This window comes from Canis lupus, chromosome 15 (genome assembly GCF_011100685.1).
Source record: "Canis lupus familiaris isolate Mischka breed German Shepherd chromosome 15, alternate assembly UU_Cfam_GSD_1.0, whole genome shotgun sequence".
Classification (NCBI taxonomy): domain Eukaryota; kingdom Metazoa; phylum Chordata; class Mammalia; order Carnivora; family Canidae; genus Canis; species Canis lupus.
In genome coordinates this window covers 38,860,259-38,875,265 of record NC_049236.1, presented here as the reverse complement: position 1 = coordinate 38,875,265, position 15,007 = coordinate 38,860,259, and the positions used below count along the sequence as shown (strand labels likewise).

At 35.2% G+C, this 15,007-nt stretch overlaps 1 protein-coding gene across 14 annotated transcripts in view; it reads left to right on the top strand.

Annotated features, from left to right (window-relative positions):
* Positions 1–15,007, top strand: part of ANKS1B (ankyrin repeat and sterile alpha motif domain containing 1B) — a 1,057,476-nt gene that overhangs the window by 611,206 nt on the left and 431,263 nt on the right. For all 14 annotated transcript variants that reach the window (XM_038558749.1, XM_038558744.1, XM_038558739.1 and 11 more), the window contains exons 13-14: positions 1,267–1,856; positions 4,028–4,100. In XM_038558749.1, coding sequence (XP_038414677.1) covers positions 1,267–1,856; positions 4,028–4,100 — 663 coding nt within the window. The remainder of the gene's footprint in view (positions 1–1,266; positions 1,857–4,027; positions 4,101–15,007) is intronic.

The window sequence follows — 15,007 nt, the reverse complement described above, 5'->3', positions numbered from 1 at the left end:
CATACTTAAAGTGTAAGTCAGCAAGTCAACTTTGAATTTGTTGTTATTATCCACCACATTGGCTATTTTTTACTCTTTCACAAGATTGGGTTATGAGTTTATCAGGTAATTTAACTTATGATTGTGGCAGATCAAAAAAGTATACTGACGTCCTTTGCAAAGTTCTTTGGCCAGGGTTTTACATAGTATATCTTTAAAAGACCAATTAGTTCATAAAAAAGCATGGTATATTTTAAGTCTCAGAGAACATTTATGTTTTATCCTAGGAAAAATTACAAAGCAATAAATTCTTCCTTTTCTGCATTACACTTTCAAAGATCTGAAGAAATAAAAAAATAACTAATGGTATTTCAGAGAAGAAAGAAAAAGATAGCTTTGTGTTAATAGCTCAACATTTGTTTCTTGTAAAAGAGTCTCACTTTTTAGTGATATTATGGATTGCATTGTTTGCCTATGTTAAGCCTGAACAAATCCTTTTTGCCTAAATTATATAATTTATAGAATTATTTTTTATAATTAAAGAAATATTATCAATATTATTAAATTACTTCTTAATCTAAACCTTAAATTACTTCTATTTATACTTCTTTTCAAGATTTTATTTCTGAATTTATTTGCTGGGAGAAGGGCAAAGGGATGTCATTATGTATGATCTTGATTTACCTGCCTGATGTCCTGCACAAAGATTCTTTTATTGTGAAGGTTTGGACATGGGTATTTCAGTTTAAGAAAACCCAATTTTGTGGGGATCCCTGGGTGGCGCAGCGGTTTGGCGCCTGCCTTTGGCCCACGGCGCGATCCTGGAGACCCGGGATCGAATCCCACGTCAGGCTCCCGGTGCATGGAGCCTGCTTCTCCCTCTGCCTGTGTCTCTGCCTCTCTCTCTCTCTCTGTGACTATCCTAAATAAATAAATAAAATATTAAAAAAAAAAAAAAAAAAAGAAAACGCAATTTTGTTATTCAATATATAATATGTGCTCTGGGGACAAGGAAGAACAGTATACAATTACTCAATTAATACCTAATTCATATTTTTGAAATGTACCCTGAGGTATGTCAGGAAGATCTGGTTCATACACACACATGAACACACACAAATTCATTTTATAAATGGTACTGTAGGGTGTTTCATAAAGTGAGGATATCATTGTGCCAACAGATGAAATGTCTGGATATTGCACAAGTTTGAAAAGGCACTGCTACTGTATCAGGGCTTTTGGAGTCCTTATAAACAATCATCCTGATGTCCTTCCTCTCTTTTGCAGATGACCCTTCTCAACAGGAGGAGAGTGATCCTCCAAAAGAATATGATCCTGGACAATTTGCAGGCCTTCTCCATGGATCCTCTCCAGCCTGTGAGTCCCCTGAAAATCCATTTCACCTCTATGGGAAAAGAGATGAACATGAAGTGGGACAAGATGAAGTCAGTTTGGCAAATAGTCCTTTGCCTTTCAAGAAGTCTCCAATAGCAAATAACTCAGAAACCGTAGTAAAGAAAATTAAACCCAAAGTGGTCAGTAGGACGATTTTTCACAAAAAAAGCAACCAACTTGAAAACCATACCATTGTTGGCACAAGAACAACTAGGAGTGGATCCCGGAATGGGGACCAATGGATTGTGAACACAGGAGGATTTGTGGAGAGGGCCTGTACCTTGGGGAGAATAAGGTCATTGCCAAAAGCCCTGATTGACATGCATTTATCCAAAAATGTGTCTAAATCGGATTCTGATCTCATTGCATACCCTTCGACTGAGAAAACATCAAGAGTTAACTGGAGTGAATCTTCAACTGCTGAACATAGTTCTAAAGGGAATTCTGAAAGAACACCATCCTTCACTTCTGAATGGGAAGAAGTAAGACTTGTTCTTGTTGTTTTTTTTATAAAGACTTTGGAGCAAGGGAGGTTTGAGGGAAGGGTTTTCAGTTCTTTAAAGTCTTTCAGAGGCAAAAAAAAAAAAAAAAAGGATTTAAGAGACACGTACAGTTCCAAGTGAAAGGGCAAGATTCTAGGGGTAATACATGATAATTTCACAGCCGTATAAAAACAAACACAATTCCACACATGTGGAGAAATCTATTGTTTCCATAGAAATTGATATCAAGCAGAAGTAATAACTAGCTATGAGGTACAAGAGAAATGTTCACATTATGTCCTACCAAGCACTGCAGCTGACAAATTGAGAAAAATATTCTTATTTCTGCAGCTCTGTATCATTTTGCTAGTTGCTAAATTCTTTGTTAGCTCATCTTCTGTCTCTAAAGTATCTTGTATTTTCAGAAAAGCTCTTATAATCTTAAGCTTAATGGTAAACTGAATAGTCCTGGCTTGGGGTGCCCTAGATGGCTCAGTTGGTTAAATGTCTAACTCCCTATTTTGGCTCAGGTCATGATCTCAGGGTTGTGAGATTATGCCCCACATCATGCTCAGTGCTGGGCATGGAGCCTGCCTAGGGTTCTCTCTCTACCCCTCCTCCACTGCTCATGCTCTCTCTCTAAAAAAAGAAAGAAAAAATATAGTCCTGGCTTTTCTACAAGTGTCATACAATAACCCCATAATTACTTATTATTTCCCTTATACAATTATCAAAGAGACATTAAAGAAAAATATGTTGAGGTCAGATATCACCAACTTAAGCTCTACTTAAAGACAAAGTCTTTCATTTTATAGAATTACTCAGAAAGTAAGTGCCCTTCCAAAGTTATGAAATATCATCCTTTGTCCTTAAGGAGGACCACATCATAAAATAATGAAGTTCCTTGCCTTTTGAATTTCTTTTTTTTTTTTTTTTTTTTTTTTTTGGCTTTTGAATTTCTTCAGAGAATGGACCACACTCTCCCTTAGCCTTTCATTCTAACATGTTACATTTTCTCCCTCAAAAAACTGTGCCAGTGGGATTGGGTATTGAAGCATAAAAGGTCACTATAGTATTCTGAGAACTAGAAATGTCTGATATTGACATTCTGAATTGAGCTATTTGGGAAAATCACTTAATCTCCCTGCATCTGGGATGTCTGGGTGGCTCAGTGGTTGAGCGCCTGCCTTTGGCCTAGGGCATGATCCTGGAATCCTGGGATCGAGTCCCACATCGGGCTCCCTGCCTGGAGCCTGCTTCTCTCTCTGCTTGTGTCTCTGCCTCTCTCTCGCTCTCTTTGTCTCACATGAATAAATAAAATCTTTAAAAAAAAATCTCCCTGCATCTGTTTCAGGGTGAACAAAATGGGACATTTAAGCAATGCTTATTGTCCTCTCTGAAACCTGCTATCTTACACAGGTTGCTAGGAAGATGGGGGGGGGGGGCGGGGATTAAATCATAAATGGCTAAAGCTTGGATAGTCATATCTTCCTATAAATACCATACTACTAGATTGATAGTCAATTCAAGTCTCTCCATTTCTTATATTTATTAGCTCCGTGAATAACATAATCCTTTTTTGAATGCAGCAAGATTAATTAACATTTAGCCTATCTCTTAGAATTAAGGTGTTTCCTCATGCCTGGATTCTTGCCATTACGTGTCACAAATCAGCCTGTGGCTGGTCGAACTATTTAGTAAGAACTTGGCTCTCATGGCCATACCCATAGACTGAAGCCCCCCCTTCACTAGTCAGAGAGAGGCATGTTCTCAGAAAAGGAAGAATGCCTGAGAGAATGGACATGTTCACATAAATTTACCTTCAGCCCCATCTCCTTCTGAGTTTAAAGAAAATACGTTTCCTAACTTATTGACCCAAACAAAGTTCATCTTAAGAAATATAAAGAAAGGATGATCTGATTTTGAACATCCAAGAAAGGGAGACATAAAAAAAAAAAAAGAAAGGGAGACATAATTTATATTTTTTTCATAATTTATATTTTTAAAAGCAACTCAAATGCCTGCTTCCTTTTAAACCTTTGTCAGTCTCTTAATTGTGGTATTGTAGTAGTAAGATCAAAAATATATGCTTCTGTCATTTAGAAATTATTTTAAAATACAATGCTAAAAGTGAACTAACAAGTTATTAATATGGCTTTTGTTTCTCACAGATTGACAAAATAATGAATTCCATAGATGTTGGAATTAACAGTGAACTTGAAGAAATGAACAGTGAGACCACAAGTAAGGAAACCTTTCTTCTACATTTTAATTAATAAATGTGCTCAAAAATAGCTAGAAAATTATAGGAGGCTTTAGATAATTTCATGTTTTATCATAATAACAGCAGCTACAAATTATTTCCTTCCACTCATATCAAACAACCATGACCTCTAATAACAATTTTAAGTAAATTGATTCAGCAAAATGAGAGATTTTTTTCCCCATGCGCTATGCCAATTAACATTAATGGAGTTTCCACTTTGTGTAAAGCTAAGTTTGAAGCACTTCAAAATGTTATAGAATATGATGACCTGATACAGTATGATTTTCCATTGAGTGAAATGTCCCAGTCATCCTGGCCAGAGTGATTAACAACTTACGCCTAAGATGTAAGCTCCAGTATGGCAAGAACTATGTGTTACTCATCCTCACGTATCCCAGAATACCTAGAAGAGTGTCTCACAAATAGTTGGTTTTTGCAATCACTATTTCATATATTGCCCTTATGAAGTGTTATTTTTTTTCTCTATAATCAAAGCCCAGAGTGGAATTCTGTCTGCAACTTTCTTTGAAGGCTTTTTTGCTTCATACTAATAAGATGATGTCAAATGCTAGATAGCTAAGCCTAAAAATAATAGTCACATTCATGCTAAAGAAACTACTATTCTGGAAAGAGTCAAAAGACCTGGCTTCATTTCTATCCAGCCACTAAGCAGTGCTAGAACTGTAGATTATCATATAAATCTATAAAATTTGACATTAAAACAAGTGATTGCTAAGCTCTCTGAAGAACTCATGTTTAAGTTGATCATGATAGTTGATGGTTTTGTAGAGATGGTAAGATTAAGGTCTGTGAGAGAGAAGTCTAATATAGGATAAACGGCTATGGGATTTTGTGACCCTTTGACTAGTCACCAGGGTCTTTTAAATAGCACCCTATGTGACTCATAAGCACAGGAAAGCTGGAAAATGGCTCTCTTGTGATGCACTGTGCCTGGGTAGTTAAGAAGTAACATTGAAATCTGGGGTTGAAGTCACTGAAGGGAATATTCAACCCTAAATGAATGTCTCACTTATATCTTCTATACTAGGACAGGTAAGAAATTACTCTAATATGGCTGGACCCCATTTTAATTAAGTGATGATTGTTTAAAAGATTACATAATTTTTTTCTGAAATGCATATTCATTTTAGATTTTCAAAACTGAAAAATTATGAAAAAAGTACCAAAACTGTGTGCATTTGTCTAATGATACAAATATGACATTAGCTCTGTGATAGCCTATAGAGCCAGGTCTTTCACACAGAAATGCTGACAAACACTGAGGATTTTTCTAGTATTCAAAAAACTAGTCTAGGACTATATGTCACCATATAGTTCTTACAGAATAATTTCAAGAAAGTGTAGGAATGCATATTTTTAACTGGTATGAAGGTAAGAATGTATTTATTTATTTATTTTGTCAATAGGAAATTCCCTGATACTGAGAATGTTCAGGCAGAGACATGGTGCTTCTCTATTGGAAAATTTAGACAACATTGAGCATTAATACTCTAAAATTCTTCAAACAGATAATACCACAGAATTATAAAAAATATAAATATGATTATAATGAAAGGGTAATGTTATAATAAGGTAAATGTTAAAAATTTCACTCAGGCAAGCTGCCTTTGAAGGGCACTTTAGTGGTAAACAAATCCACAGATTATCTCCCCTAATTCTCCTCTTTCTACCATTTATACTACCATCCTACCCTGCCTTTATTTACTATTTTTCTACAGTGATAATGAAAACGAAAGTAGAGACTCAGTCCTCAAAGTTTCATTACTATTAACAAAGTCTCGTTCTGTATGTCCTTTAGTTTTTGCCTCTTAATTATATATTAATTATACGCTAAGTGATTGACCATGCCATTTGGCATTCCAGTTGGTCTTTATGTCATTGTGGATAACAATTTTACTGGACTGGAAGCTTTTCCCTCCTGAAGCTAGATGAGGTGATAACCCCATGCAAATTCCACAGATATGTACTGGGTACCACGTATGTTTGGGAAATCACATGGTGAAATAAAAAAGTCAGACAGACATGAATTCAAATCTCAGTTTGGCTGTTTACTAGGTACTTGATCTTAGGCAAATCAATTTCCCCATCAACAGAAATGAGGATATTAACATAGGTCACCATCAACAGAAATGAGGATATTAATATAGGATAATTGTAGAGACAGGCCCAATGGCATCTAGGGAGAATTGGACACATGTAGATACATATTAAATTTCAGCTCCCCATGTTGCCCTACCGCAAGGGAAACGTGATGTTTGAAGTATCTAGATGAACACACATTAGCCCTTTCTTTAAGAACTTCATGATGTCAGTTAGTCTACTAGTCTTCATGTTAAATTTGCTATACTCCCTGAAATAATGGTGTGTCAACTGTAATACAGGTAGTAACGAGCCCAACAGTCAGCTGGTACTAGAGAAGAGTAATTACTAAGAGAGATCGTTAAACTCCAAGGTATCCTGGCAAAGAAAAGAGAAAAATCTAAACTGTATGGATTTAAATGGCCTAAATTATTTTTATGAAATCTGGATGTTCTCTTTTTGCTTGATGATGAGGAAGAGATGTGCAATGAGATTAACAGGAGGTAAATATAGAACAAGTGAGAGGAAATACTACTTTACCTAGTTTGTATTGTTAATGTCTAGAATTTTGCTTTGGAAATCCACTGAACCAAGCACTATCCCTGGCTTTAACAGAGCTGCACAACTTTATGAGCACTTGTGATGTTTGTTGCTAAAAAAAAAACAAAACAAAAAAAAACAAAAAAAAAAAACCTCAGGAGACAGTGGAGAGAATAAAACTAGAAGCAATGGAGCAATGGAGATACATGATGGATCAAGGATGAGCATTATATTTTCCATGCTCTTTCCCACTTTGTTCCAGTGTTTTTGTTTGCCCTCCCTACCACCTGCACACTTGCAGTTTCAGATATTTTGTTAGAAAAATATTTGTTGAACCACTAAGGGCTTTGAAACTTTCTCATCCTCACCCCTAAAAATAGGAACCAGCTAAAGTTTGAGCAGTCTCTGTGAATCATCAATCTAGTTCTACTCATAGAAAACTATTTTTTTTTAATTTCCTCAACAATTATATAGTAGTTTGAAACATACCCAACAACATCAACTATCCAGGACTAAGGATGAAATAATAGTAAATAAAATTTTCTGAATCTATTTTATGTCAGTCTCTAGTTCTCACTCAGAACAATCTTAATAGACAATTTTCACAAACATAACTTCTGGTTTTCCACTTGAAATGAGACTCGAAAGTCAAACAAATTGGCATTGGTAGTAGAATTCAACCCACTTTAATACTTCATATTGTATAAAACAATCCTAGTTTTTTATTTAATTTTATTCATTTAAATTCAATTAATTAACATATATTATTAGTTTCAGAGGTAGAGGTCAGTGATTCATCAGTCTTATATAATACCCAGTGTGCATTACATTACATCCTATTCTTTGGTAATGCTGGATATGTCGTGTCATATACTCCCACGTATAAGATTTTTTCAGAGAACTGGTTTTGAAGTTAGATGGGCTCAGCTTCAAATCCCAGGGACCCCTGGTGGCTCAGCAGTTTAGTGCCTGCCTTCCGCCCAGGGCGTGATCCTGGAGTCCTGGGATTGAGTCCCACATCAGGCTCCCTGCATGGAGCCTACTTCTCCCTCTGCCTGTGTCTCTGCCTCTCTCTGTCTCTCTTTGTGTCTCTCATGAATAAATAAAATATTTTTTATTTATTTATTTACTTTTTTTTAATAAAATATTTTTTAAAAAATCTCAGGGTTGCAATTCACTGGTTCTGTGACCTATTTGATCTGTCTCCTCCCCTATAAATTCAGACTTTTAACAATCACCTCATAAGACCTCTGCAAGATTAAATTATACACTTGTTCTATGGTAGCCTAGAATATAGCAGGTTATCAATAAATGTAATTCTTTGCCTTCTTATCCAAGTATGCATGACTTATCTTTCTAATTAGAGTATATACCACACAGGAGGATACTTGGGAAATCTTGCTTATTGTTTTGATCAGTAAAGATTTTAGTTAAAATATAACTACTCATATTCTAAGTTGCTTTCATGAGGAGTCTTTCTTGAAGTTACATTTCTTAACCGTTGCCCTTCTATCACAAGGAAGCACTTTAAAATTAGGAAGGCAATAATTGTCTCCATAGTACTTGCTTATCATCACACATATACAGCAAATATTCAGAGTAATTAAGTGCCCAGACCTTATAATACAGGTGTGGCAGATAATCTTAGAAACGCCCTCCTACTTCTAAACAAGCTTCAGTAAGCCACACTAGGCCAACTACAGGGCATGAATGAACTGTATTGGAATCAGCTCAAGTTCATGAATATAAAAAGTAGCATTTAGTTAAAGGTATTTTTTAAGATTGGAATTTTTTTTCCCTTATACTTAAGGTTAAAGAATATTCAAATAGAAATATTCTAGAGTCTCATCTTTTAAAAACCTACTTTTTGCCAAAATATTGATTCCATCTAAATTTTAATTGTAGATGAAAGCTATTAAAATGAATTTGTAAAAGATTTTATCATAAAATACATTATCTCGGGTAGATAAAGTAACTCTTAAGCTATTTGCTGGAGAGTTCATAGCTCTGAAAATGGTCACTAACATTAATCTGCAACTCCACTTTCTAAGCTTTTGCTTCTCTTCCTCTAAGAGTCTGAGGTCTAAGTCACAGTTCAGAGTCCTTCGTAGTTGTCGAGATCCTCCGTGAAGAGTTTCCAGGAATTTAGGAACTCACTAAGGCAATACGTGTTCTCTCTTCTGATCTAAGCCCCACCTTTGCCCTGGTCTGCAAGAGCAGAGAGTGCTCACATGGCCCTTTACACAAAGAGGGTCTCTTTCTAGGTGGTCAGGACAGACATCTCCACTGCCCTCGAAGTTGCTTCTCCCTGAAATTTTGATTTCTTTCAAGCCCTTGGTATGTGCTCACATAGCTCTAGATAAGCATTAAGAGGTATTTTGCTAACAATGCAGCTGAGAGCTGTTTTTCTGCTGTTATTGATGGGATTATCATTTGTTAAACTCTAGAAGAACACTCTTTGAAAAAGTATTTACAATTTTCCAGAGTTGTCCGATTAGAGAAATGACAAAAAGGAAAAAAGTTGAAATGTATTCCCTTCTTACCATTCGTCAGATATTGTGCACTTTTCTCCTATGAATATTTTCCGTTCAGTTCTCAAAATAACTGAGTGAGGTATTATTATACCCATTTTATAGATGAAGAAAGACTCAGAAAAAGTAAGTAATTTGTCAAAGTCAAAGACTTCAAAAATAGATTTGTTTCTTCCTAAAATCCATTATCCTTTCAATCAAATACACTACCTACACAGAACAACAGAAGCCAGCCCCTAGCTTCTTTCTCTTTAGCTCAAATCATATTCAAATGCCCTAAAGGGAGTGAACTGAGAGTGTTTAAGTTGTAGAACCAACCACTTTCTCTTAGCAAATCCCAACTGTTGGTATATGGAAAGCTTTAGCTCCAACCCCAAAGCCCTCCCAAACTATAGGTCACAGGGTCATGTATTTAAATAAGTCACAGCTCTGAATATCTCCTGTGTCCCAGAGTGAATGCATAAGTGCTGATAATGACCTAGGTTTCACTTATTTTCAGAGGAAGACTTTTCCTTGCCTCCAGCAATATTCCTTTTTCCATGAACTGTTAAACTGCACATGAAAAAACTCCCTGAGATGCTTTGCAACGGGCATAATTTATTTTTGATTTTTATTTCTCTTTACAGCACTATTTTTAATAGAACCAACTGGGGAAGGTGGGTAGTAGACTACGTTAGCATACAAGCACCCTATTTTGTCCAAATTAAGAGAAGACTTATTTTTATTATATTTTATATAACACTTCACTGAGTAATTTTTTTTCAGATAGATTAAATCTAAGAAATCCCTTAATAATAGAATAGCCATGTAAAAATGTGAATTGCAGTAATTGTTAAGCTAGCATGAGTTCATCCTTATCAAGAGATAGTGTTTAATCAACCAAACAATTGTGTCCTCGGCACAGTAAACACTAAAACTTCTTCAATACTGTTCATTCCAAATAATCATTAAAAACTAAAACAAGCTACACAATATAGATCTTGATCATTAGAATACGGCTGAGATTTTCTGGTTTTGAAATTATAAGTGATATTCACATGTGAAATTAGGTTCCTCCAAAGTATGAAGTAGTTGAGTATTACTCCATGGCCTAGTACTTGCCTGTGATGTGTCAACAGTTAGAACTTGTACATTGTTTTCAATCTAACAAAATATTCAAACTTTCTAGAAGAGGCATAGAGCAGTGAGCAAGTACAGTCTCTCAGTTGTCCTGGAATACTTTTCATAACCTCTTTCATATGTGATCAACCAACATCCACTCCTCTACTTTCCATGACAATAAGTCCACTGCTGTCAGAGACAATATAGTCTACCACTGGGAAGCTCAAATTGTTAACTTTATTTTTTGAACACAGGTTTGAATATGCATTCTTACAATTACTGGTGTTGTGACCTTGGAAAAGTCATTTTCATCAGCCTAAGCCTCATTTTTTTGTATAGAAAATGGCTATAACAAATAACATCTACCTTCCCTCAGTGCCATTAGAAAAAACAAATGAATTACTATATAAGACAGTAGTTAGCTATATTCCTCATACATAGTATATCCTGGATGACATCTCCTTTCTTTGATTTCTCTTTTCCCTTGTGTCCATTTTCTCTTAAAAATTTGTTTCCAGAGAGACAAAGAGTGGCTAGTTGGCCCATTATTTCTAAGTACCTTCAAGATATGGATGATATTTCTGAGAGGCTATACATCTTACACACTCACCATAAGGTTGGAAAGCAGCTACCGAGAAACTTCTCTGAAAGACACTTAGAAAATACTAGTTGAACAACTTCTATATAAATATCAGTACAGGAGCACCTGGAGGGCTCAGTCAGTTGAGCGTCTGCCTTCAGCTCAGTCATGATCCTGGGGTCCTGGGATCTTGCCCCACATTGGGCTCCCTGATCAGCGGGAAGCCTGATTCTCCCTCTGCTGCTCCCCCTGCTTGTGATCTCTCTGTCTCTGTTTCTCTCTGTCAAATAAATAAATAAAATTTAAAAAAATAAATATCAGTGCATTTTCACAAAGTTTACCATTAACAGCTTCATACTGGGAAGAGAGTAGGAGGTATAAGGAAAGAAAAATTCTTCCTCTGCCCTTCAGGGTCTTCCAACTGAGACTAAGAAGCAAATTTACATAAGATGGATGAATAGGAGGGGAAAAAAAATCAGTTTTATTACACACGCATGGAGGCCCCAAGCTGAAACTGAGACCTAACGAAATGACCAAGGCAGGTGTTCTTACACTTTTTAGTCAGAGGCAATAAATTTGTGAGGAACTGACAGGATAAAGAAGACAGATGTTTGGAAGCTTTAAATAGTAAGGAATGCTCAGCAGAATTTTGGCTGAGATAGTCAATTAGTAAAAGAGTAACAAGGTTTAGTTCTACAGTTTTTCTTAATTTTGAAGTTTCTATCTCTGGGGATAAGAATTATTTTTTTACTTCCTCATATAAGGTGGGGTACCTTCCATGTGGGAGATTTATTTCTTGCTTTCACGGGGCAGAGGATCATCTGAGTGTTCTTGTACCAGCTGTTTCCCAAGTAGCTTCAATTCAAAATAATCAGGATGCCATCATGGTACATTTTGGGCAGCCCGCCCTGGACCCCTACATAGATAAAAATAATTAAGAGTAATTGGAATATAGCTAATAGACCTTCATCATTATGGATTATCTAATGATTGCTTTCAAACACAGATTTGTCTTCCTAACATAGAGTAAAGAATTATCTGATAAACTTGGGCCACTTACCCATGAAAAAATTTTGTAGTTCATACCAAATGTTTCTATCATACACTGTCCTGATAACAAAAGGATTTCTACTTGTATTTTTGATACTTAAATACAAACTTCTAGAGAATTAGGAAACGAAATACTTTATAAGTTTAAGAACAATGATACCCAGTATCACTTATGGGAATGTATCCTAAGGAAGCAATAGGACAAGAGCAAAGTAAGTGTATATAAAGATGTTCTTCTCAGCATTGTTTATGATCCTTCAAAAAAATGAAATCAAACCAAATGACCATTTCTAGAAAATTTATGAAATGGGTTACTGTAATTCTCTATGATCAAATATTAAATATCTAATTAAAAGTGACATTAGATCTATATTTACTACCATGGAAATATAGCCATAATTTATTACTAAGTGAAAGAATAGATGGCAAAGTAAATTATAATCCCATTTTTGAACATACATGCATGAAAAAGATCTGGAGGATATATGCAAAAATGTTAACTGTGAATATCTCTGGGTAAACTTATCAGTGATTATTATTTTCTTCTCTCCTAAAGTTTCTGAAGTTTTTATAGTAAATATACATTACTTTTATTTTTATTGTCCACACCTTTCAATTAAAAAAGTATATGTCAATTTAGTAAACAAATACAATGATAAATTATAATTTATATATGATAGTTACATATAATCACATATATATAAACATTTATATGTGAAAGATAAAATGCCCTAGCTATCGATGTAATAATTAAAGTTTTGGCAAATGAATACTATTAATGATGAATACCTGATTAAGTCTCTTTGTCAGTTTTGAGTTAAAATAAGTGTGTTTCATTGGCTTTCATTTATTTTCTTAAGTTATTGCAGAAACCGTTTAACTTGGCAGTCCCGGTGGCGCAGCGGTTTAGCGCCGCATGCAGCCCAGGGTGTGATCCTGGAAACCCGAGATCAAGTCCCACATTGGGCTTCCTGCATGGAGCCTGCTTCTCCCTCTGTCTGTCTGTCTCTCTCTCTCTCTGTCATTCATGAATAAATAAATAAACTCTTTAAAAAAAATTTAACTACACAAATTTTTAAAATATTCATAAACCAATCACTGATCAAAATTATTTTTTTGTTGTCCAGTGTTGATCTGTGTGAATATTCTAGTGGCACTCTAGTCCTTGTCTATGAGCACACTCAATTTCTATGTATTAATAATAATTTTATAGATAGAATTTTGCAGTCTCCATTTTCACCTATCATTTCACACAATTCTGTTTTCTTACATTTTTTTTCCTACCTCTTGCTTTATCCCTCCAGTTAATATCCAATGTTAGCATGGTGTATATGCTTCTAGTCTTTTCTCCAATTTCATGCAATCACAAACAGATAAATGATAGATGATAGATAGATAGATAGATAGATAGATAGATAGATAGATAGATGATAGATAGATAGATAGATGATAGATGTTGCTTATGTTTTAAAAACAAGAAATCACAGTATACACATTTCTCTGCAACCTGTTCTTATTCAACAATAAATCATAGCTTTACCTTGCTTTTATAATCAGTGAAGTAAATAACCTGTGAAACAAAATTGCGCTGGTGAAGTCCACCCTCAGAGAGGAAAATTGCTCTGCTCAGGTTGCTGCTCCAACCTCTGCACCAACTTGCTCTGTGACTTGGAAAAGAGCACCTCATACTGAGCCTCAGTTTCCTAATTTGAAAGTTAAAAGGAAGGACTAGACCTTTTCCAACTCAGTAATTCCATGACTCATACTCTCACCTTCTGTTTTATGGGTTGTGCTTTGGCAGAATGTCCTTCTTTAAAGCTTTCCACTTCTTAATTCCTTAAGGACAAATGACCAATAAATTTCAGGCTATGTGTATTTCAAACAGGTTCTTCTGAGAATGTTTCCAGATCCTCAATTTATACTGCTTTTTAAATATATTAATACAGTAAATGCATTATTTTGTTGATATAGGAGTATAAGATATTTAAGTTCTTTTTTTGTACAAAAGTGATTTTCTACTAAGCATTTCAGCTATTTTAAAAGAAAAAAAACTTAAAAAATTAAAATAAGAAAAGAAAAAACCTTATCTTACACTGATTTGTAGGAGAATTAAATGACTAGCTGAAATCATGCATATAGTGATGTAAATGGGAATAAATGCAGAATTTCTGATTCTATACTTTGCTTGCTTCTTGAATCCACTAAGCTTCTTATAAGAATTTTTATGGCAAAAAAAAAAAAAAAAGAAGTTAGCATTTCAAGAATGTATACTTTTTATGAGGTTACAGATACTGACCAAGTCCTCACCATGGCCTATTTCTTGCCTACGGGCTTGGCCTAACCAAACTGTAGTTGAGCATCTCTCTTCCTCACAGGGTTCTGAACTTTGACTTGCCCCCAAATGTAAGCAACCACTAAAATGGAAGACATCTTTCCTTAAGAATTCACTCAGCATTAGCTGACAATAGAAACATTTCCTGTTAAACTACCCCATTCATATCCTCTGCTAAGCTCCACCAGCTTGCTGATTCCCCTCAAAGTTCCTCTAGTCTTTAGCGTTACCCCTCCCTATTAAAAAAAAAAAAAGCCTTTTTCTGTTTGATTTTGAGATGCCTGAAATCCTGCGGAAGGAGCATTCTCCCTTTTGTAATAATCTTTCTAAGTTTTCTCCTTGCCTAAGTTGGGATTTGTTTTTCTTTGGCAGCATTAGAAATTTCATAGGTCCTTCTGGTTCACCTTTTACCTTCTCAGCCAGTTTCCTTTTCTTCTGTTGGTATTAATGAAATCATAAAGGGTGTTTCCCCAGTGTTATCCTTATTATATACTAATTGATTTTCTCTGTGTAACCATTGTTTTGAATGATGTGTGCATGCTTCTATATGTGTACATGTGTAGGAGATGTGGATTATACCTCAATAATCAGAATTGTAAATGTGACATAATTATATATGTGAGATATATGCAGATTGATTTATCCATTTCT